Genomic DNA, 21,873 nt, shown 5'->3' on the forward strand with positions numbered 1-21,873 from the left:
TGGGGGACTCTGCAGTCAGATGCACTGTGATCAGTGATCAGTGATTCATATGGTGAAATCAACAGATCATACCATATGTCGAGGAAGAGTAACACGAAGAAACAGAGGGCAAAGCTCCCAGCTTCAGCTCCTCACTGTGACAACCATATGCTAGCTTCAAACAACTACAAAAAAAAAAAATAAAATAAATCGGAGTCCATAGGACCACTAGTCTCCGCACAGATGGATCCCCATCTTTCGATACACATACATACATACATACAGTGTTTGGACAAAATAATGGAAAAACCTAGCGTTTTAGCATCATAATCTTCGAACATGTGATAAACATGCAAACCGTGACATATGGTAATGTTTTGTAGTTGATTATTTGTGTTATGTGATATGTGTATGTAAATTAACGGTTTGTTTTGCATAATTGTAAGAACATTGACGAGAACATGATACCAATGGCAGACCTCTCGGATTTTCAAAGAGGCCAAATTGTTGGTGCTCGTATGGCAGGCGCTAGTGTAACGGAAAGTGCCCGAATGCTTGGCGTGTCAAGCGGTACTGTCTCCAAAGTAATGACTGCGATTGAAAGAGAAGGAAAAATGTCCGCAGCAAAGCACAGGTCCGGCCGAAAGTCGAAGTTGACTGAGAGACACCGTTGGACTCTAAAGCGAATTGTGAGAGGATCGCAAGACCACGGCTCCGAAAATCACTGCTGAGCTCAATGAACACCTACAGAACCCAGTTTCCACGAAAACGGTTCGTCGGGAGCTGCACAAATCTGGATTTCACGGAAGAGCTGCAATTAGAAAACCGCTGCTCTCAATGACAAATGTTTCCAAGCGTTTAGAGTGGTGTAGAAACCTCCAGAATTGGTCCCTCGAGCAGTGGAAACATGTGATATTCTCAGACAAATCATCGTTTACCCTATTTATTCCATCCAGACTGCCTTCTCCCAACCGTAAAACATGGTGGAAGTTCTGTGATGATTTTGGGTGCTATTTCGTGGAGATCCGCCGGGCCAATGATATCCCTTCATGGAAGAATTAACAGCCGAGATTTAGGCATTTTGGGCAACCAAGTGCATCCAATGGATCAAGCACTGTTCCCGGAGGGGAACGCCATCTTTCAGGATGATAATGCACCAATTCATACAGCTAGAATCGTTGAAGTTGAGCATCTCATCTGGCCCCCATAATCCCCAGACCTCAACATTATTGAGCATTTATGGTCGATTTCAGAGATTCAAGTCAGACGTCGATTTCCGCCGCCATCGTCGCTCAAAGACCTGGAGGATGTTTTAACTGCAGAATGGGCTAAAATTCGTTTGGAAACAATTCACACCTTGTATGAATCCATACCTTGAAGAATTAAGGCTGTAATCACCGCAAAAGGTGGAACTACATCATATTAAACTAACTTTTGTTGAGGTTTCCATTATTTTGTCCAACCCCTGTATACGTACATACACACAGTTGTGCCCAAAAGTTTACATACCCAGGCAGAATTTTTGTTTTCTTAGCCTTTTTTCAGAGAAAAAAAATAACACCAAAACTTTTTCTCCACTCATGAGTAGTGGTTGGGTGAAGCAATTTATTGTCCAACTACTGTGTTTTCTCTTTTTAAATCAGAATGACAACCCAAAACATCCAAATAACCATGAACAAAAGTTCACATACCCTGGAGATTTCGACCTGATAACACATACAGAAGTTGACACATATGGGCTTGAATGGCTACTAAAGGTAACATCCTCACCTGTGACCTGTTTGCTTTTATGCACACACACTGATTACAAGCAGAGTGAGTTTCTGGGATCCAGACAGACTCTTGCATCTTTCATCCAGCCACTGACAAGTTGTGAGTCATGGGGAAAGCAAAAGAATTGTCAACACATCTACGGGAAAGGGTAGTTGAACTGTATAAAACAGTTAAGGGATATAAAAAGATATCCAAGGAATTGATAATGCCAGTCAGCAGCGTTCAAACTGTGATTAACAAATGGAAAATCAGGGGCTCTGTAAAAACCAAACCACAGGTAGACCAACAAAAATTTCGTCCACAACTGCCAGGAAAATTGTTTGGGTTGCAAAGAAATACCCACAAATAACATCAGCTGAAATATAGGACTCTCTGAAAACTAGCCGTGTGGCTGTTTCAAGAAGCACAATAAGGAAATAAGGAGGCACTTAAAGGGAAGATGCCACCAGTTTTCTTGCATTTTGTTTTTTTGTGAAATTAAGCTTAAAATAGTAATTTAAACGTATTAATGCAATGTTTGCACTGTTTGCAAACATTTCTATATGAAAAATATTATATATTTTTCTACAAATATACATATTTATCACTAGGGGGAGCATTTTCCGTTTTAGACCTCAAGCAGCTATAGTAAGATTTAGCAGCTCTGCCCCAGGGATATTAGACCACCCAAAAGGGGAGGGAAATGGTGATGTCAGCAGTTACTGCCCCAATTTTTCTGCTAACAGTAAGAATGAAGAGCAGCATCACAGGGCAGCACTATTTTGTGTGTGATTGCCCTGTGATCTGCTATCACCAGCCGTTACTGCATCAGAGGCACAGCTTGTTTACAGAGGAGCAGAACACAGTGGGCTCAGCAGCATTTTTTGTGAATAACATTCTTGCCATCCCCCTTCCCCCACCTTAATCCCTGTCCTGTCAGCTGCCTTGCTCTCTCTCCAGGTGTCACCTTCCTCTCTGCAGGCTGTGAGTGCAGCTTACTGGAGATCACAGGGACTGTGTGTGAGGGGGAGGGGGAGACATGGCAGGAGAAACACACAGGGCAACCTGTGAGGAGCAGAGGATGTGTGCCTGCTTGGAGTACAGAGGAGCAGTGAGGGCTTCTTCTGTCCTGTGATAGAGAGCACAGGGCTATAATAAAATGGCAGCTAGTCACACCTACAGCAGTGAGTTGTGCAGCCCACAGAGGCGTGCCCAGCTCACTGCTAATGCTGCTGCAATGTTACAGATAGGGTCCGTGCTGGTCTATTATCTCCTATGTCCATGGGGTGCCGTAATCTGACACTGATAGGGCCCTGCTACTGCTGCAAAACCAAGATGTCAGCCCCCAGTGCATTCTTTAAACTCATAACACATGAAATCTGTTTCACATGCATTTCAAACTTGCTTATAGCAGCATGTTATGCTACATTACAGTGATTTATTAATGACCTACAAACGCGGTACCTTCCCTCTAAAGATAAATGGGCTGTATGGTTGAGTCGCCAGAAGTAAGCCATTACTGCGCAAATGCCACAAAGTATCTCGCTTACAATACGCAAAACAACCCAGAGACAAGCCTCAAAACTTCTGGAACAAGGTAATTTGGAGTGATGAGACCAAAATTGAATTTTTTGGCCACAACCATAAACGTTACATTTGGAGAGAGGTCAAGAAGGCCTATGATGAAAGGAACACCATTCCTACTGTAAAGCACAGAGATGGATCGCTGATGTTTTGGGATGTGTGAGCTACAAAGGCACAGGAAACTTGGTCAAAGCACGTTATCAGCAAATACTAGCGGCAAATTTGCAATCATCAGACCAGAATCTGAGCATGCGACGTACTTGGATGATCCAATGTGACAACGATCCAAAACACAAGCCCACGTCGACCTGTCATTGGCTACAGCAGAACAAAGTAAAGGTTCTGGAGTAGCAATCTCAGTCTCCTGACCTCAACATCATTGAGCCACTCTGGGGAGATCTCAAGCGCGCAGTTCATGCTAGACAGCCCAGGAATTTACAGGAACTTGAGGCCTTTTGCTATATATAAAAAAAAAAAAAAAAAAAAGTGGGCACCTTTACCATCTGAGAAAATAAAGAACCTCATCCACAACTACCACAAAAGACTTCAAGCCATCATGGATATTAGAGGGGGCAATACAATGTATTAAGAAATGGGGTATGTGAACTTTTGATCAGGGTCATTTGGATGTTTTGGGTTGTTATTATGATTTAAAAAGACAAAACAAAGTAGTTTGGCAATAAATGGCTTCACGCAACCACTAATCTTGAGTGGAGAAAAATGTTTGGTGTTATCATACATATTCTCTGAAAAAAGGCAAAGAAAGCAAAAATTCTGCCGGGGTATGTAAACTTTTGAGTGTATATAGATAGATAGAGTTGTGTTGTCAACTTCTAAAACTAGGATACATGATATAAAAAGCGATAATGTCCTGCTTACCTGTAATGAGATGACCACAGGTCTTTTTCAGCTTATTTGCCTGGTCGTATAGCTTTCGAGAACTTTTGTTTGATGTTGGGCACAATCTTTGCCTCATAGTTTTTACACCTTGCTTGCTGTCTGGATTAAACAACACCACTATAGGAAACCACTGAGTGTAGTTGAGCAAGTCCACTGCTTTAGGAGTAACATCCATAAGAGCATGTTTATCCTAAACAAAAGTGAAGAGCACAAGCAAGGGAGTTATAACTAGACAGAAAAAAAATGGTTCATTTATTTATCTGTCCGTTAAAGGGAACTTTCACCTGAATAAACTATATTAAACTGCAGATATGGGATTTATCTGCAGGTTAACAGCGTTGTGAACCCGCCCAGCGCCTGAATTCAGACCCACTATGCAGGGGAGGAAATTAACTTTATCCCTCCCACTCTCCTCCTGCCTTGACTGACAGCAGCTCAGGATTAGAGCCGGCTCTCAGTCAGTGTAGGAGGCCTGGGGGGATAAAGTTAATTTGCTCGTGACAGCGTGGGTCTATGTGCGGGCGCCGGTTGATTGGTGGAGACTGCACTACTGGGGACCACGGAAACATTGAGTTCTACAGTTTAGCTTCTGTATGCAAAGCAACTTTGCTATTCATACACTGCAGGTTCAACAACTGGAAACCTCCACAAAGAGGAAGTGATACATTATCCAGGTAATTCGAAATCTTTATCCTTTCAAATTATTTTTCTAACAAAATACAATATTTTGTCTACCGAAAGTATAAAAGAACTGTTACATTAGTGGAGGCCGCTGAAACCAAAAAATATTGATAGCTAAAATAGGCAACTACATAGAGTGGATTGTTATCACCCAGGGCAAGACAGATATTTTGCACCCTCAAACTAATGGACTCCCTGCCACCAGACCAATATTGAGCCTATAATCCCTCTAGCATATATACTCTATTTTAGGAAAATACTGATGTAATTAGAGTTTGATCTTTGATACCCCCTTTTTCTCTGCCGAAATCCACCAATTAAAGTACCTCAAAGAGAGTAGACCATGTCTAGATTCATGGCACTTCCAAACATTACATAAATCAAAGAAATAGACGGGAAGCTAAATGCCATAAAATTACATGAACATTTTTATTGATACAATACTAAAAGATTCAACGTAAAACCAGTTAGTATGGGGACAGCAACATGCAAAAAACAGCCAAAAAAAAGGGGGCATGATAGTAAGGAACAGGGATAGGAAACCTTAGGGATGGAAGTAAAGATAGTGAGTACTGTACCTTTACATGACTGTGGCACCCCTGACGCGCGTTTCGCGTTTAAGCTTTTTCCAAGAGAGAGTGCACACTTTTTTGCTGTATACACCATAATTAGGCACTAATTGAAAACTTTTTCATACTTTTTCTGTGGCTGAATCACGTGGAGGCAATTACCATTATAGGGATTGACAATGGAATATATCTAAGGATATTGCAAACACTGTCATGGGGCTTGTTATATTAGGACTACTTCACTATGTATGATATATAAAAAAGATTTTTGGAAGCTTCATTACTCCACAAATTTATAAATATTTAATCTTCACTCCAATTCTAATAGCCGCTCCATTCTTAAAGATGATGATTCACCTGTAATTTGTGTACCTTTTTTTTTTTTTTTGCATATTGCTGTCCCCATACTAACTGGTTTTACGTTGAATCTTAATATTGTATCAATAAAAATGTTCATGTAATTTTATGGCATATAGCTTCCCGTCTATTTTTTTGATTTATATAAATTATTAAAGTGTTAGTCTAATCTCAGACATTCTAATGACTAAAAAGGGAATAACCTGCATCCAAAATCCGGTTAGGCAAGAGTGTGGCTTCATGTGACTTGTACTTAGATGCTAGAATTCCTACCTCAGCTATGAATGGCCGAGACTGGAATACCCCTTATCTATGTAGGTTAATATAATTGAGGAGTAATGTTATATACTGACAAGCTTGCTGGTGTACTCACCTGTTCGATTATCTGTCGAACTGTATTTAATCGCACTATTCCATTTGACTTCTCAGAGCCAGCATCTTTAGGTTCAGTCTCTGTAAAAGTTAAGAGTATGGTAATATGTTCTAAACATTGGTAACATACACACATGGCTCTGCAAACAAACTAACTTACTGGCTATGTGAAATAAGTCTGGCATATCTGCTGCCAATTTTTCCATGGCTACATCGGCTATTGGACCAAATACCACAACAGGTCTTTTAAAGCCAGCTGTAACAAGAAGAAAACAATATTAGCAATGCCCCAGTAAAATTCCCACTTCTAGAGCAGTTACCTGCACCAACTGAAAAGGTATCTGAAGAACAACTCCCAATGTGCTATACTGTTTCCTTCCCCAAGTCACAGCCTGCTAGGAATATAAGCAAATTACTATCCAGCCATTTCTGCTTAAAGTTTTCACCATAGAAACTATGGCCACCAATTTTACAGCATACTAGAATGTGTATCTAATCATGTGTATGATGCGTCCTAAGTTATCCACACAGTGTCCACATTGCGTTCCTGTGCAGGCACACTTCTCTCTGCCCAGCCGACGGCAGACCAAAGTACCGTATTTTTCAGACTTTAAGACACACAAAGTTGGTGGTTTAATAGGCCTACCATGGGGATACAGCAGTGCTGTAGTACCGTCCCTTCCTCAAGGACCCGACGGCAGAAGTGTGGCGATGCTGAAGCTCGGTGTCAGCGGTGAGAAGTGCGGAACGCCTCATTGGTTTCCCTGCACCCATCTTCCTGAAGTCGTGGGCCGCCAGACGTGGCACGTGCGCGGATTGAGAACTCAGCTGGGTCTCCCGAGCGCCATTTTCCTGAGGCGGTGGGCTTCAGGAAAATGGCCGCCGAAGGCCGCGCTTGCGCCGATTACAGAAAATGGATGCCGAGAAACCAAAGATGCACTCAGCTCTGCTCACCGTTGGCACCGAGCCACAGCATCGCCACATTTCTGCCACCAGGATCCCGAGGAAGGGACCCTGCTCCATGCAACGCACTCTGCTCTGCCTCACCGCTGACACCGGACCTGCAGCATCACACCGCTGGGATACCTCGGGACTGCAGCACTGCCCCACTTCTGCCGCCGCTGGCTTCCTAAGGAAGGCACCATGCCTCCTGTGACCCTGCTCTACCACCGGCAGCCCTCAGGTAACATACCTTAAAATTCGGACGATAAGACAGACCCATATTATAAAACCGTTGTCTTTACTATTTTCCACCCCAAAATTTAGGGTGGGTCTTATAGTCCGAAAAATACAGTATTTTAAAGGGAACCCGTCACACCGTTTTTTGAGATTGAGATATAAATACTGTTAAATAGGGCCTGCGCTGTGTGTTACTATAGTGTATGTAGTGTACCCCGATTCCCCACCTATGCTGAGAAATAACTTACCAAAGTCGCCGTTTTCGCCTGTCAATCAGGCTGGTCAGGTCGGGAGGGCGTGTTCACAGCGCTGGTTCTGCCTCAGCTTTACGTTGGTGGCGTAGTGGTGTCCGCATGTTGAGGTGACTAATCCCCTGCGCCCACGTGAACAAGCAGCGCGCGATCTGCGCTGTCATCCCTTTCGTCGGTGGGGGCGGCCATCTTCCTGGGGCCGCGCGTGCGCAGATCGAGTGCTCTGCTGCACGGGGCTTCAGGAAAATGGCCGCGGGATGCCGCGCGTGCGCATTAGAGATCGCGGCGGCCATTTTCCCAAAGCCGAGTTTGCATCTCGGCTTTGGGAAAATGGCCGCCGCGATCTCTAATGCGCACGCGCGGCATCCCGCGGCCATTTTCCTGAAGCCCCGTGCAGCAGAGCACTCGATCTGCGCACGCGCGGCCCCAGGAAGATGGCCGCCCCCACCGACGAAAGGGATGACAGCGCAGATCGCGCGCTGCTTGTTCACGTGGGCGCAGGGGATTAGTCACCTCAACATGCGGACACCACTACGCCACCAACGTAAAGCTGAGGAAGAACCAGCGCTGTGAACACGCCCTCCCGACCTGACCAGCCTGATTGACAGGCGAAAACGGCGACTTTGGTAAGTTATTTCTCAGCATAGGTGGGGAATCGGGGTACACTACATACACTATAGTAACACACAGCGCAGGCCCTATTTAACAGTATTTATATCTCAAAAAACGGGGTGACAGGTTCCCTTTAATATGTATGTGCAGTTTTCATTTCCAGGTCAACAGCTCTCTTTGGCCTTTCCCTATGCATGCACACTACAGTACTTTGGTCTGCCCTCGGCAGAACAGAGAACTGCGCATGTGCAGGAATGCGATGGGGACACTGTGTGTGGATGATTTAGGACTAGTCATACACACAAAACAAGGAAGCAGGACAGCGATCATAAGAGAGGAGGCACCAGATCAAGACCAGAGACGCTCATCGGATAAGACATTGAGTATCATAAAAGGTCTTTTTTCAGCTCTGCAGAGGGGATTGTGGACTTTTTATTTTTCACATCATTCCAATATGCTGTAAAAGAGGACCTAATGGTGGTGGCCGTACTTTATATGGGGAAAACCTGATGACAGGTTTAATCTTTAAAGTGTTTTTTTTTTCTTCAATGTAAAATCTTGAAAAATAGCATTTAGTAAATTCTATTTAAAATACAAACTATGCTTCAATATGGTTTGACAAATTTATATGCAAAGATGAAGGATGACTAACTAAATACATTTTTTACCTTCTCTCAACATAACCTTTTCATAGGAAGGAAATCTGGTACTTGTCCATGTCACTGAGCTTAGATCATCACGACCCTTCTTGGCATTCTTCTTTGCACCAGCCCTTTGGGCCCGGTTCTTCCAAAAATCTGCACGGTCTCCAGCCGCTCCTGTTCTTTGTGCATTCTGTACACTGGCCAACTGATCCGCTCTGAAATAATATTTATATTCACACAAATCAAAAATTTTTCAAACATCTTATTTGCAAACAACAAATCTAAGTCATTGAGAGCCATATTTAAACAGTTATATGAAAGGCTGTGCTCCTGATAGAAAGACCTGCTGTGGACTCACTTGTCCTCCTCTGGTTTCTAGACTGCTCCACCGGTCTCTCTGCACTGGAAGCAGAGCTATCGTGCACTTTGGTGGTGTGACTACACACGATGGTGCCTCATGTGTGGACGTGGTGAGCGGTATAGAAACAAGGGATGCCGTGCTACCCACATATTTCGCAGCCCAGGAGACTTGGGACTGACTTAAATAGCCAGCGCAAATCTGCTTCAATCCAGTTCCGTGCTGTTTATTCAGATCCCGTGTATAGTGGTATAGTGAGAGCTTCCGGGTTGGGTTCTGCTTGCTTCTCAGTAGTTGCTATTACCGTTATTGGTTCTTCTTTATTAACTCTTGTCCTAGAGTTTTCATTTGGGTTTTATGCTGCTACCTTTGGATTTACTCTTGTACCAGACTTCACGTCGTCCGCGCTACCAGATGCCAGCTATCCTACGACAGTCTGGGAAGGGCTCTGTAAAGCCCTCATAACCTGTGGAAGTGGATGAAGAATATTCCGGCTCTTAAGGACTTGCCTAGCAGTGGTGGCTTGCAAAGATTGAGTCTGTGACTGCGCTTTTGCTTGGTTGATGCGAGTCACTACAGAGTAATTACGGTATTCCTGGACATAACAGCTCCAGAGTCTCACCAAGTTGTGACTTGCACTCTCTCACTCATTTATTCTTGTTAAATAGTGTTGTGCAAGGAAGTCTCACAAATTATTCATAGTTTTTTTCCTAAAAATAGTACTCCAAAAAACAGTTTGTAAAAAGTTTTATACATTAATTTTCATAATGGGGTAATTACCCTACCGTACCTTATGGTAAAAAGTATGAGGTAAAATAAGCTCCCACAATAAACATATAAAACTTATTGTATTTAGAAATGTAAGAAAAATCGAGTATGTATTGATGAGCTGCAGGATCTATTCCTCCTTTCGTCGTGAATATTTAAGTTCATACAAAATATAGATTTAATTTCCACTTGTGGGTCCAATTGTTAATAGGGATAGACATTTTCTAAGTATCTTGTGTTTATATCTGGTTTTCCAGAGTTCTAAATCAATGTAAGGAAATTGCCATGACCTGCCAGCATCATAAATAGCACCCACTCTCACAGTAGGCTTGAGCACTTTTTTTTCCCCTGCATGTAAAAAAAAAGACATTTGAGGAGTCTGGGATTTTTTTTTTATCTCCGTATGACAGTCAATTTTGTGATTAATTACCAGGCCAATTTTTACAATTCTGACCACTGTCAATTTATGAGGTTATAGCTCTAGAACGCTTCAACGTATCCCAATGATTCGGAGACTGTTTATTCGTGACATATTGTACTTCATGTTGGTGGTAAAATTTCTTTGATATTACCTGCCTTTATTTTTGAAAAAAATGGAAATTTGGCAAAAAATTAGAAAATTTGGCAATTTTACAACTTTTAATTTTTGTACCCTTAAATCAAAGTCATATCGCACAAAATTCTTAATAAATAACATTTCCCACATGTCTACATCAGCACAATTTTGGAGACAATTTTTTTTTTGTTAGGACATTATATGGGTTAAAAGTTCACCAGCGATTTCTAATTTTTCCAACAGAATTTAAAAAAATATTTTTTAGGGACCACCTCACATTTGAAGTGAGTTTGGGGGATCAATATAACAAAAAATACCCAAAAGTGACACCATTTCAAAAACTGCACCCCTCAAGGTGTGCAAAATAACATTCAAGAAGTTTATTAACCCTCCAGGTGCTTCACGAGAACTAAAGCAATGTGGAAGGAAACATTTTTCACTTTTTTCACAAAAAATTTACTTTAGAACCAATTTTTTTTTTATTTTCACAAGGGTAACAGGAGGAATTGCACAACAAATTTTGTGGTCCATTTTCTCCCGAGTATGGCAATGTCCCATATGTGGGGGAAAGCCAATGGGCGCATAGCAGGGCTCTGAAGGGAGGGTGTACCGTTTTGACTTTTTGAACGAAAAATTGCCTGGAATCAATAGTGGTGTCGCCATGTCGCGTTTGGAGACCCCCTGATGTACCTAAACAGTGGAGCCTCCCCACTTCTAACTCCAACCCCAACACACCCCTAACTCTAATCCCATTGCTAACCACAACGCTAACCCCAACACGCCCCTAGCCATAACCCTAACCACACCCCTAATCCGAACCATAACCACAACCCTAACTGAACCCTAACTTTAGCCCAACCCTAATTGAATAGGGATTTTTGTGTACTCACCGTAAAATCCTTTTCTCCGAGCCATTCATTGGGGGACACAGACCATGGGTGTATGCTGCTGCCACCAGGAGGCTGACACTAAGTAATACAAAAAAAGTTAGCTCCTCCCCTGCAGTATACACCCTCCTGCTGGCTCCCAGCTAACCAGTTCGGTGCAAAAGCAGTAGGAGATCAATAACGACATCTAAGCGTAAAGCATGTCACATTATATATAAGAGTATAACATATCAAAAGATAAAAACAAAGCATAAGCTAATAACCGGGTGGGAGCTGTGTCCCCCAATGAATGGCTCGGAGAAAAGGATTTTACGGTGAGTACACAAAAATCCCTATTTCTCCTTCGCCTCATTGGGGGACACAGACCATGGGACGTCCCAAAGCAGTCCCTGGGTGGGGACAACATCACCTCAGGCCGTGTAGCCGCTACTTACAAGTGCGCCACCGCGGCCTGCAAAGTCCGCCTGCCCAGACTCACATCTGTGGAAGTGAGTGAATTATAGTGCTTCAAGAATGCATGCGGCCTGGAGGAATTCGCAAGCTTGCGGTCGTGCTTGTCGACGTCTGGCGCCTAGAGCCCACAGACAGGGAGAAAGGCTGACATCTAGCACGGAAGGACTCCTGGATGGAGAAAAGAATCCACCAGGCTAACATGGCCGAAGAAAACGGCTAAACCCTTCCTGCGACCGTCAGGAAGCCTACTTACCATCGAAAAATTCGAGTAAAGTGTCCAACCTTTGGAAGGACGTCGTCCTCGATACGTACCCACTCGGAGCACTCGCTTCTTCCAGATTATGGAGAACCCATTCCGCTTTGTGGACTAGAGCCGAAGGAGATGAGAGGACGATGCCCCTGCAACAGTGGGAATATAATACCCCTTGGCAACGAGGGAAGGGGATGGCTAGAGGGCAACCTTGCCTTGATGGTAATAAGGAAAAAAGATAAAGGACAGAGCGTCGAGATCTGAAGACTCATCAGGAGGACAAGAACGCAGAGAAAGAAGGGGAGAGACCCTCCCTGATAGAAAAGTCTATCTGGATCAAAAAAGGAGTCCACTGTAAGATGCCCAGAACCATTAAGGTCCCACGGATTTAACGGTACGCGGTAGGGAAGAACTACAGGTTAAGGCTCCCTGCGAGATAGACCATATTTCCAGCTTGTCGCAATAAGACTGAAAAATACTAGTACCGTAAGCGAGAAAAACCTGACATGGTCAGTGCGGGTCTCCTGGGATCACTGGGGCCCTACCCGCTTCCGAAAAGATTTCAGACGTAGTGGAAGAGGGGTTATGGAAATTGGTACCATGGAAGAACAGAGCATGAACTGCGATGGACTTGGATCGCGAGGCCAAACCATGAACTGGAGTACATTGGCGTTCAGCTTGGACGCCATCCGAACTACCTCTGGAGTACTCCAGTGAAGGCAGGCCTGATGAAGACTTCCGAGTGAAGTTCCCACTCACTAGAGGAGAAACCCGGACGGCTGAAGATGTCTGCCGCCCAGTGTTCTACTCCAGGGAATGAACTGTTGAGATCACCTGAAGATAGATCTCGGCCCATCAGAGAGTGCGAGGTACCTTAGTCATCGCACTTGACTGTGGGTACTTGCTAGATGGTTAACTTGTGGCACAGCCGTGGCATTATCCAACTGAAGACCCGCCAGAAGGCAGAGGACCTGCTGAAGGAATAGCCGTACCGTTCGGATCTACAGAGAGATGATCGGGAGAAGAAAACTGGCAATGGTATTTCATAATAGCCATTGGGCCAGGAGAAGGCTCTGGAAGAGGAAGGAGCTCAGAGACTACCCTTTGAGAGCCTGATTGACTTGCAGAAAACGAGCGCAGCGAAGGAAACTGCTTCCGTTGACGTCCTTTCCCTCAGAACCCTCCTAGCGAATTGAATGAACCGAGGGAATGAGAGATCAAGTGCGCAAGCTCCCTGTAGAAGGGCCACGACCTAGACTCGAGAGAGAATAACCATCCTACTTGGGCAGGATCATCCTCAAAGAGGATCTGCTGGGCTGGGAATGAAGGAAAAAAACTTGTCTAAGTTTAGCTGCTAGCCCAGTAGAGAGGTAATTGCAAGTGATATAGACGACTCAGTGTAGTCCTAGGAGAGCGGCTACAAAGTCGACCAAATAGGGCAGGACGACCATGCTTCTAAGGTGCAAGAAGCACATGACAGCCGTCATGACCCTTGCGACCACTCTGGTGTGGTAGCCAGGCCGAAGGGCCAGGTCGTGAAAATGCTGTTCGCGAATGGAAAGGCGAAGAGATTAATGTAGAGAGGAGAAATAGGCATGTGAGGGTAAGAATCCCGAAAGACGATGAATGGAAAAAAAAACACCTTTTACTGTTGAAGTAATGGCTGAGCGGAGGAACTCCATCCGAAAAAAGAAAGGGCCTTGTCAAAGGTTGTTAGAAGTTTGAGGTCCAGGAATGGTGATACTTTTCATTCCCTCCATTTTGGAACCAAGATCCCTTAGATCTAGACTGTCCTGGACAATGCTTCCACTGCTGGTTGAGTCTGAAGAAGAGATACGATCCCTTGCTCAGAAGATTTGATTGGCCAGCTATACTGTGGAACGAAGAAGTTAAGGTCTGTGACCCGGAGACTTTCATTCCCTCCCTTTGGTCAAGCAACCCATGAGGTGGCTAAGGAAGGGTAGAGCGCTGTGCCCGAAACCAGAAGACGGAACGAACTAGATTTGCTATCCGACCGTCTGTGGTATATTAATTGATGATACACCGGCCAGGATACTGGTAGGAATACCACAAGAAATTCTGCCCGGTTAGTCTGCCAAGTGGCAGAATGCGGGACTGTAACCAGCAGGTCTCTGCCATCGTCGTGCAGAGAAGAAAATAAGGAAAAACCTCGATCCACCATCTTCTTAACAGGAACGTAGAGAGGAATCGTCCGCTTTCTTGCATCTGATACAAAGGGGGGAAAACCCTCCTTGTTGGGAGGCCACAAATGTGTGCCTCCGTACATCCCCAGAATTGAGGTTTCCGAGTGGACAGGGCAGGTTTTCTGGCGATAGGCCTGGGAGCAGAAGAAGATACATGGAGGCGACACTCCGTGTGCTCGTCTGTTGAAGGTGTGGGGGGAAATCGGAGCCCTTTAAGGGACCCGTCGCCCATAAAATTCCGACCAGGTATGGCATCCTACTTAGAGGTTTCTGTCCAGTGCATCACCCGTCAATTTGTTGATTTTCTAGAACCTGTACGTTTTTCTAGAATACTTGCGGCCCCTGCTGGCCGACGGCTCCCATTGTAGGAGAGGGAGCATGTTGAGTGCTCCAGAGCTCAGTTAGGGTGACCAGCTTAGGATAGATGATGTGCCCTTAAGACCAGTAAATACTGGTCATGCGCCTTTAAGACTAGGGGTTACTGGTCATATGCCTTTAAGACCAGGGAATGCTGGTCTTGTGCCTTTAGTAAGATGACACACTGTTCATGTGCCTTTAAAAGCAGGGCATGCTGGACAAGTGCCTTCAAGGACCAGGGCCTACTGGTCATGAGCCCTTAAGAACCAGGACATACTAGTCATGTACCTTTAAGTCCGGGAGATACTGGTCATGTGCCCTTAAAACCAGGGCATGCTGGTCATTTGCGTTTAAGACCAGGGCGTACTGGTCCTGAGCCTTTAAGTCCAGGGCATAATGGTCACGTGCCTTAAAGACCAGGGCATACTGGTCGTGTACCTTTAAGACCAGGGCATGCTGGTCATGTGCCTCTAAAAGCCAGGGGATACTGGACATGTGCCTTTAAGACCAGGGCATACTGGTCATGTGCCTTGAAAACCAGGACGTACTAGTCATGTGCGTTTAAGACCAGGGCATACTGGTTATTGCGTTTAAGACCAGGGCATACTGGGCACGTGCCTTTAAGACCAGGGCATACTGGTCATGTGAAAAAGGGGGGGTATGTTCCAGCTCCAAAGTTTAAAATTAAGTCCTTTATTGATACATGATAAAAGCGTAAGCTGAATAACTCTCCACAGCACAATAGGAAACGAGCTCGTTTCCTATTGTGCTGTGGAGAGTTATTCAGCTTACGCTTTTATCATGTATCAATAAAGGACTTAATTTTAAACTTTGGAGCTGGAACATACCCCCCTTTTTCGTCTTTCTATTTATACTACGTGGATCAACGTGGAAGTTCCGTGCACCTGCTGTAGCTGCCTGGTGAGCTGGCTTTTTGCTTTTCTTTACATACTGGTCATGTGCCTTTAAGACCAGGAAATACTGGTCGCGTGCCTTTAAGACCAGGGCATACTGGTCATGTGCCTTTAAGATCAGGGTATACTGGTCACGAGTCTTTAAGACCAGGGCATGCTGGTCACGTGCCTTTAAGACCAGGAATACTGGTCATGAGAGGAATGCTGGACATGTACCTTTAAGACCAGCAAGCTGGTCATGTGCCTTTAAGACCAGGAATGCTGGTCATGTGCCTTTAAGACGATGGCATACTTGCTATGTGCCTTTAAGACCAGGGCATACTGGCCATGTGCCTTTAAGACCAGGGCATACTGGCCTGATTAAGTACTAAGGAAAAGGTGACCGGCTTCTGGCAGAGCAGAGAATGCTGGGGATGTGACCCTTTTAAAACTAGGGGACCCTTAAAACCAGGGAATGCTGGTCCTGGGTTTATTAAAAAGGCATGGAAAGCTGGGGATGCACCTATGGGCCCAGCGACTACTGGGCAGAGTATCAAATACCAGGGAATGAGGTCATGAGACCGGAGGTTAAAAATTAACTTTCGTTGCTGGGAACTCACAGCTCTCTGTTTGCAAGCCTGCACACCTTACCACTGTACTATACACTCTGTAGATGCAGGAGCACCAGAGATTGCAGGCCTGAAGTATATAAAAAAACAGGGAAAGCTAGCCCTTAATGCTGCCGGGATGCGTGCCGGGGGGGGGGGGGGGGAGGGAGGGAGATATTGGGCGATTCACCTTACTCAGATTCTGAGTCCCCCGTCTGGAATAGCGCTGACTTCAGCGCTGAAAAACCGCCGGCCGCAGCCCCCTCCAGAAGAACTAGTGACCGGCAATGGAGGAGGAAGAAGATGGCCGCCGAGATCTCGTCTGGAACGAGAAGCGCCTGAATAGGGGGGCGGAGCCGCTAGAAGGCTGCTGGCGGTGGGCGGGGCTTCCCGGGATGCGGCCTAAACAGGACCGAAGCCGGGGACTAAATTTATGGCTTCGGCCGATGCGCACCCGCAGAGAGGGGGAAAAAGGCCGCGAAGTTCTGTGGAGACCCTGCCGCTATGGAGCCCTCCTCTGACCGCCGGAAAGAACGAAATCTCACAGCACTTACCCCAATATTGGCAGATGCTGCAGGTCAGAGCTGTGCCCAGGTAGATGGGACTGCAGGGTTGGGAAGCCTCCATCCACCATCCCTGCAAAAGGGGGGTGGAGAGGAACCGTCTCCCTCCTTCCATCATCCGCTTTTTCAGTGGTGATGCAGTGGGGGCTGCTCGGACGCCACGCTGGAAGGTGCCTCTGTACAGCCGAGGGTAAAACCTGGTGGACAGGGCTGAATGTCCGGCAATAGGCCTGGCTGCAGAAGAGGATACTGAAGGTGAAACTCCAGTGCTCGTCTGATAAGGGAGGGGGGGAGATCGGTGCCCTTGAAGGGGCCCGTCGCCCCTAAAATCAGCTCAGGCAGTGGCTTCCCACGTCGCAGGAGAGGATACGGAGAGGTAAAACTCCCGTGCTCGCCTGTTGTTGGTTCGAGGAGATCGGAACATGAAAGAATCCGTCGCCCCATTCGACCATAGTAAAAAGTAAAAAACGGTAAAAAAGAGTTCTTTGGGTCTGAATAGCAGACCCGTCCGTGTGCCTCCTACGGACACTAAGCAAGAACTGGGTAGCTGGGAGCCAGCAGGAGGGTGTATACTGCAGGGGAGGAGCTAACTTTTTTTGTATTACTTAGTGTCAGCCTCCTGGTGGCAGCAGCATACACCCATGGTCTGTGTCCCCCAATGAGGCGAAGGAGAAAATATTTTTTTTTATTTTATTATTTTTACCTAACTAAGGGGGTGAAAAGGGGGGTTTGCTTTTTTTTTTGATCACTGTGATCAAAATGAACCAATACGAAAAATGTCCCATTATTGCCAGATGCTGGCCGGCACATCTCGGCAGGCGCAATGCACATGCGCCCGCCATTTTCTCCCAATAGAAGACGCGAGGGGGGGAATCGGGAGACCCCATTTCTCTCTCTTATGATGTGCGATCACATCAGAGGAGGGAGAAATTAAATGAGAGATCGGACTCATTCTGCGGTCGCCGTTTTTCTGTTACCGACCCAAATCATGTTCTCTAGAGAATTTCCAACTCTGGAGGGCGCCATACACTTATTTCTCAGCGCCGTTAAAAAGCGGCACGGACACATAAGTACCCTTAACTGCCGCCGTTAAAAGGCGTATCGGTAGTCTTTAACGGGTAAAGCTAGGGAGACTTCTACACATTTTTACGACCATTTATAACCCTTTTACAGTTCACAGTGAATGCTGCTAACGTCTTCTTATATAATTTGTGGTATATAGATAAGCATCACGTATAATCCTAATTTAGTGTGATGGTAAAAAATGTCTATAATTTTTTGAGAAGACTCTACATATATTAAAAAATATATACCATATATACTAAGTCGACCAGAGTATAAGCTGAAGCACCTAATATTGCCTTGGAAAACGTATTGACTCGAGTATAAGCCAGTTATGCATCGTCCCCTAATGCCTATTTTGGTATGCATGGTTCCTCATCCTCATCTGCATGGCTCCTTATTCCCATCCTTGTATGCATGGCTCCGTATTCCCATTCTTGTATGCATGGCTCCTTGTTCCCATCCCATCCCCATCGTTGTATTTATGGACCCCATAAGAAAAGCATTTAAAAAAAAACACCCAAAAAACACATCCTACTTACCGACCCTGCGCACCCTCGCAGCATCTCGTTCCGGCTTCCACAGCTCCTGCGGCCGGACGATCACGTGTCCCTGCTCATTAACGTAATTAATATTCACCTCTCTCCAGCCTATGGGAGTGGAGAGAGGTGAATATTCATTACTGTAATGATCGGGCCCCCGTTAGAGCCCGGCAGCTGCTGGAAGCCGGTGGCTGCAGCTGTAACTGCGCGCGCGCCATAAGAAATTAATATTCATTGCCAGTGCAGTGAATATTCATTTCTCTTTAGCAGTGGGCACAAGCCTTAGCCGCAGCCATCGGCTCCTGCCTCCTGTGAGCCCCGGCTCCCCCTCACCCGCCATAAACTGAGACAATGACTTGTGTATAAGCCGAGGGGGAGCATTTTTAGCACAAAAGAGTGTGCTGAAAAACTCTGCTTATACACGAGTATACTGTATATGGTATATCTAGTTGCCAACCCTGTCTCACAGACTCATCCCTGGATCTCAGAGCCATTGGGAATCACTTGCAAAATCTTTACATTGGTAAACCCTGGAGAAAGAGCAGAAATAAATACTGGGAACAAGTGTAGTTAGTAAGTGATCTATGTACATGTAGTCAATCCCACTTGTTTAAAGAAAAAAAAACGAAAAAAGCTCCACATGACAAAAACAATGTATCGTCCCAATTATAGTTTTAGCCTTTCTATGAATTAAAAGTGTCTTTAATATAGCTTTCTAACCAATACAAATCAATGTGAGGCCCTAAAAGAATGCAGAGCTAACACTATCAACTGTCATCCAGGGTATAAATGGACAATCTGTCTGTGTATATGAGGTTAGCTTTGCTTTATGAAAATTTACTAAAATTTAAATGTTAAGTTACTTACTACTTAATGATTTGTTTAATTCACCTACCCAGGATACCCAATTATGTCCTACTGTCGGAAGCTGAGTGAGATGTTTGATTCAGGCAGGAAGGGAAGCCAAATGTATGTACATCAATGTCATAGGTGAGACAGAAAGCACTGAGTGGCTATGAACACCAGTACAGTTATCTCCATGAAAAGGCAATATGCCTTAATTACCACTTCCAAAGAGAAGTATTACCGTAATTCTAACACAAGAGCAACATAAAAGGGACTTAAAATAAGCTTAAGAAAAGAAATCAAAGATGTGGTGTAGATAAAAGTACAACTAAGATTCAAAAGTCAAACATTTAGGAAATGGAAAATACCTGCTTTTACTTGGTATAAGGCCTTTCTCCAGCTCATTCGCAATCCTAACAGACAGCCAGCTGCCCAGTTTCCCGTCATACAGTGTGTCAACCACCCGAAAAATCTCGCCTCTTGTGAACGCCAGGAACTGTGGCCCTTCCTTTTCATATTCAAAATGAGTTCGTATGAAGAATGAATCCCCTCGACCACAGGCAAGTATGTTTTTATATACTAAAAAAAAAAGAAAAAAAAGACAGAAATTAACATAGTAGCAAACAAAAAAAAACCTAATTGAGGATGTCAAGACTTGTGTAAGAAAGACCTAGACAGTCCCAGATTCATCGTTTGCGGGGGGTTTTAAGTCACTATACTTGTATTTACTGACATTTATTACACCAAATTCATCAAAATGTTGCATGTAGTTCATGAAATTGGTGCAAAGTTTTTTTTTGTTTTTTTTTCTTAAAGGCATCTTACCAGTCTAACCATTTTTGAGACTTTTTGAGCTTAAAGTTACATCATTTTCAAAAACAGATGTGACTTTTCGAAAAAAAAAAATGCATAAAATACTCAGGGAAACTATGGAGTAAAGTTGCACCTTACTTAGCAAATTTTTAAAAAGTCACAATTCATAAATCAAGTGAAACCATCTGGGAATCACCAGCTCTGTCCACAAAGCAGGGAAAAAACCAAAAAGCACATGTAAAACAGACTTCAAATAAGGTGCAACTACAATAATGAATGGCAATGCCAAACACAGATGTGTATATAAAAGAAGGAAGTTTCAGTCATTCCTTTATGCCTTTCCTTCCTTTTCACGAAAATGGTAGGTTTATTCTAATGTTCTTTCCATATTATGGCACCACGTGGAAAGTGGTGCCAATATATATATTTTTTTCTTCTTAAGTACTCCATGTGGATTTTAAGAGAAAAAAAAAAAAATCTACTGCATGGTAACTGTACAATATACAGTGGATATAGTCAACACACACCTGTTAAAAATGTATGTTTTTATTATGTAAAAATAAATAATCCTACGAACAAGAATCATTTCAGAACTTTTTCCACCTTTATCACCACCCATAATCTGATCAAATAATTGAGAAAAATAATTTTGAGCAGAAAAAAACAAAACTAATGTGGTTGCATAAGTGTGAACACCTCCTTGTAAGTTGGGATATGGCTGAGTTCAGAATCAGCTTATCACATTTAGGCCAGGATCACACGATCATATATTCTCTCTGCGCAAGAATTGGATGGCTGATGTTAATGACACTCTGCTCACACACTGCACAAAGTTTTAGCAGCGTCAGCTTAGTGTGAGCCGAGCACAGTTGCGGAGAAGATCGAGAACTTAATTTCTCGATCTTCTTAGTCCGAGTCTGCAGCAATCGGATACGACATCAGAGTACAGTACGGTGTTTAGCACGCACCCATAGACTACTTGTGTGGGTGCGTGTCATCCAATTAGCATATCTACTTGCAGCATGCTGCATTTTTTTTTCTCATGCCAAATCAGCATAAGAAAAAGACAAAAAAACGTTGATCAGCACTGACCCATAGAATACTATTGCTCCGAGTGCTAAACCATAAAACATCGGATAACACTCATCTGATCTACAGTGGGGAAAATAAGTATTTGATACACTGCTGATATTGCAAGCTCTATCACCTACAAAAAAATGGAGAGGTCTGTAATTTTTTATCATAGGTACACCAACTGTGAGACAATCTAAAAATAAACAAAAAGAAAACAAACAAAAAAACAGAAAATCACATTATACGATTATTTAACCCCTTCACCCCCAGAGCTTTTTTCGTTTTTTCTTTTTCTTTTTGCTCCACTTCTTTCTAGAGCCATAACTTTTTTAATTAATTTAATAATATGGCCATGTGAAGACTCATTTTTTGCGGAACAAGTTGTATTTTTGAAAGATACCATTGGTTTTAGCATGTCATGTACTAGAAAACTGGGAAAAAAATTCCAAGTGCAGTGAAATAGCAAAAAAAGTGCAATCCCACACTGTTCTTTTGCCGCAGAGTTCACTAAATGCTAAAACTGACCTGGCATTATGATTCTTCAGGTCATTACGAGTTCATAGACACCAAACATGACTAGGTTCTCTTTTATTAAGTAAAGGGGGGGGGGGGGGGGGGGGAGTGTGGAAACCACAAAAGACGACCAATACTGGGTAAATAATCAAAATAAACTATCTTTATTAACACAATACGAAATATAACAATCATAAAAACTTTGGACAGTAATGGTACACTGTGACTCACTGGTGGCGATAGACC

General features: G+C 44.1%; 1 protein-coding gene across 3 annotated transcripts in view; it reads right to left on the reverse strand.

The window, feature by feature from the left end:
- Nucleotides 1-21,873, reverse strand: part of TJP2 (tight junction protein 2) — a 180,351-nt gene that overhangs the window by 13,302 nt on the left and 145,176 nt on the right. For all 3 annotated transcript variants that reach the window (XM_069763654.1, XM_069763665.1, XM_069763643.1), the window contains 5 exons: nucleotides 19,596-19,806; nucleotides 8,905-9,095; nucleotides 6,355-6,450; nucleotides 6,196-6,275; nucleotides 4,195-4,405 (listed from right to left, as the gene is read on the reverse strand). In XM_069763654.1, coding sequence (XP_069619755.1) covers nucleotides 4,195-4,405; nucleotides 6,196-6,275; nucleotides 6,355-6,450; nucleotides 8,905-9,095; nucleotides 19,596-19,806 — 789 coding nt within the window. The remainder of the gene's footprint in view (nucleotides 1-4,194; nucleotides 4,406-6,195; nucleotides 6,276-6,354; nucleotides 6,451-8,904; nucleotides 9,096-19,595; nucleotides 19,807-21,873) is intronic.

This window comes from Ranitomeya imitator, chromosome 1 (genome assembly GCF_032444005.1).
Source record: "Ranitomeya imitator isolate aRanImi1 chromosome 1, aRanImi1.pri, whole genome shotgun sequence".
Taxonomy (NCBI): Eukaryota; Metazoa; Chordata; class Amphibia; order Anura; family Dendrobatidae; genus Ranitomeya; species Ranitomeya imitator.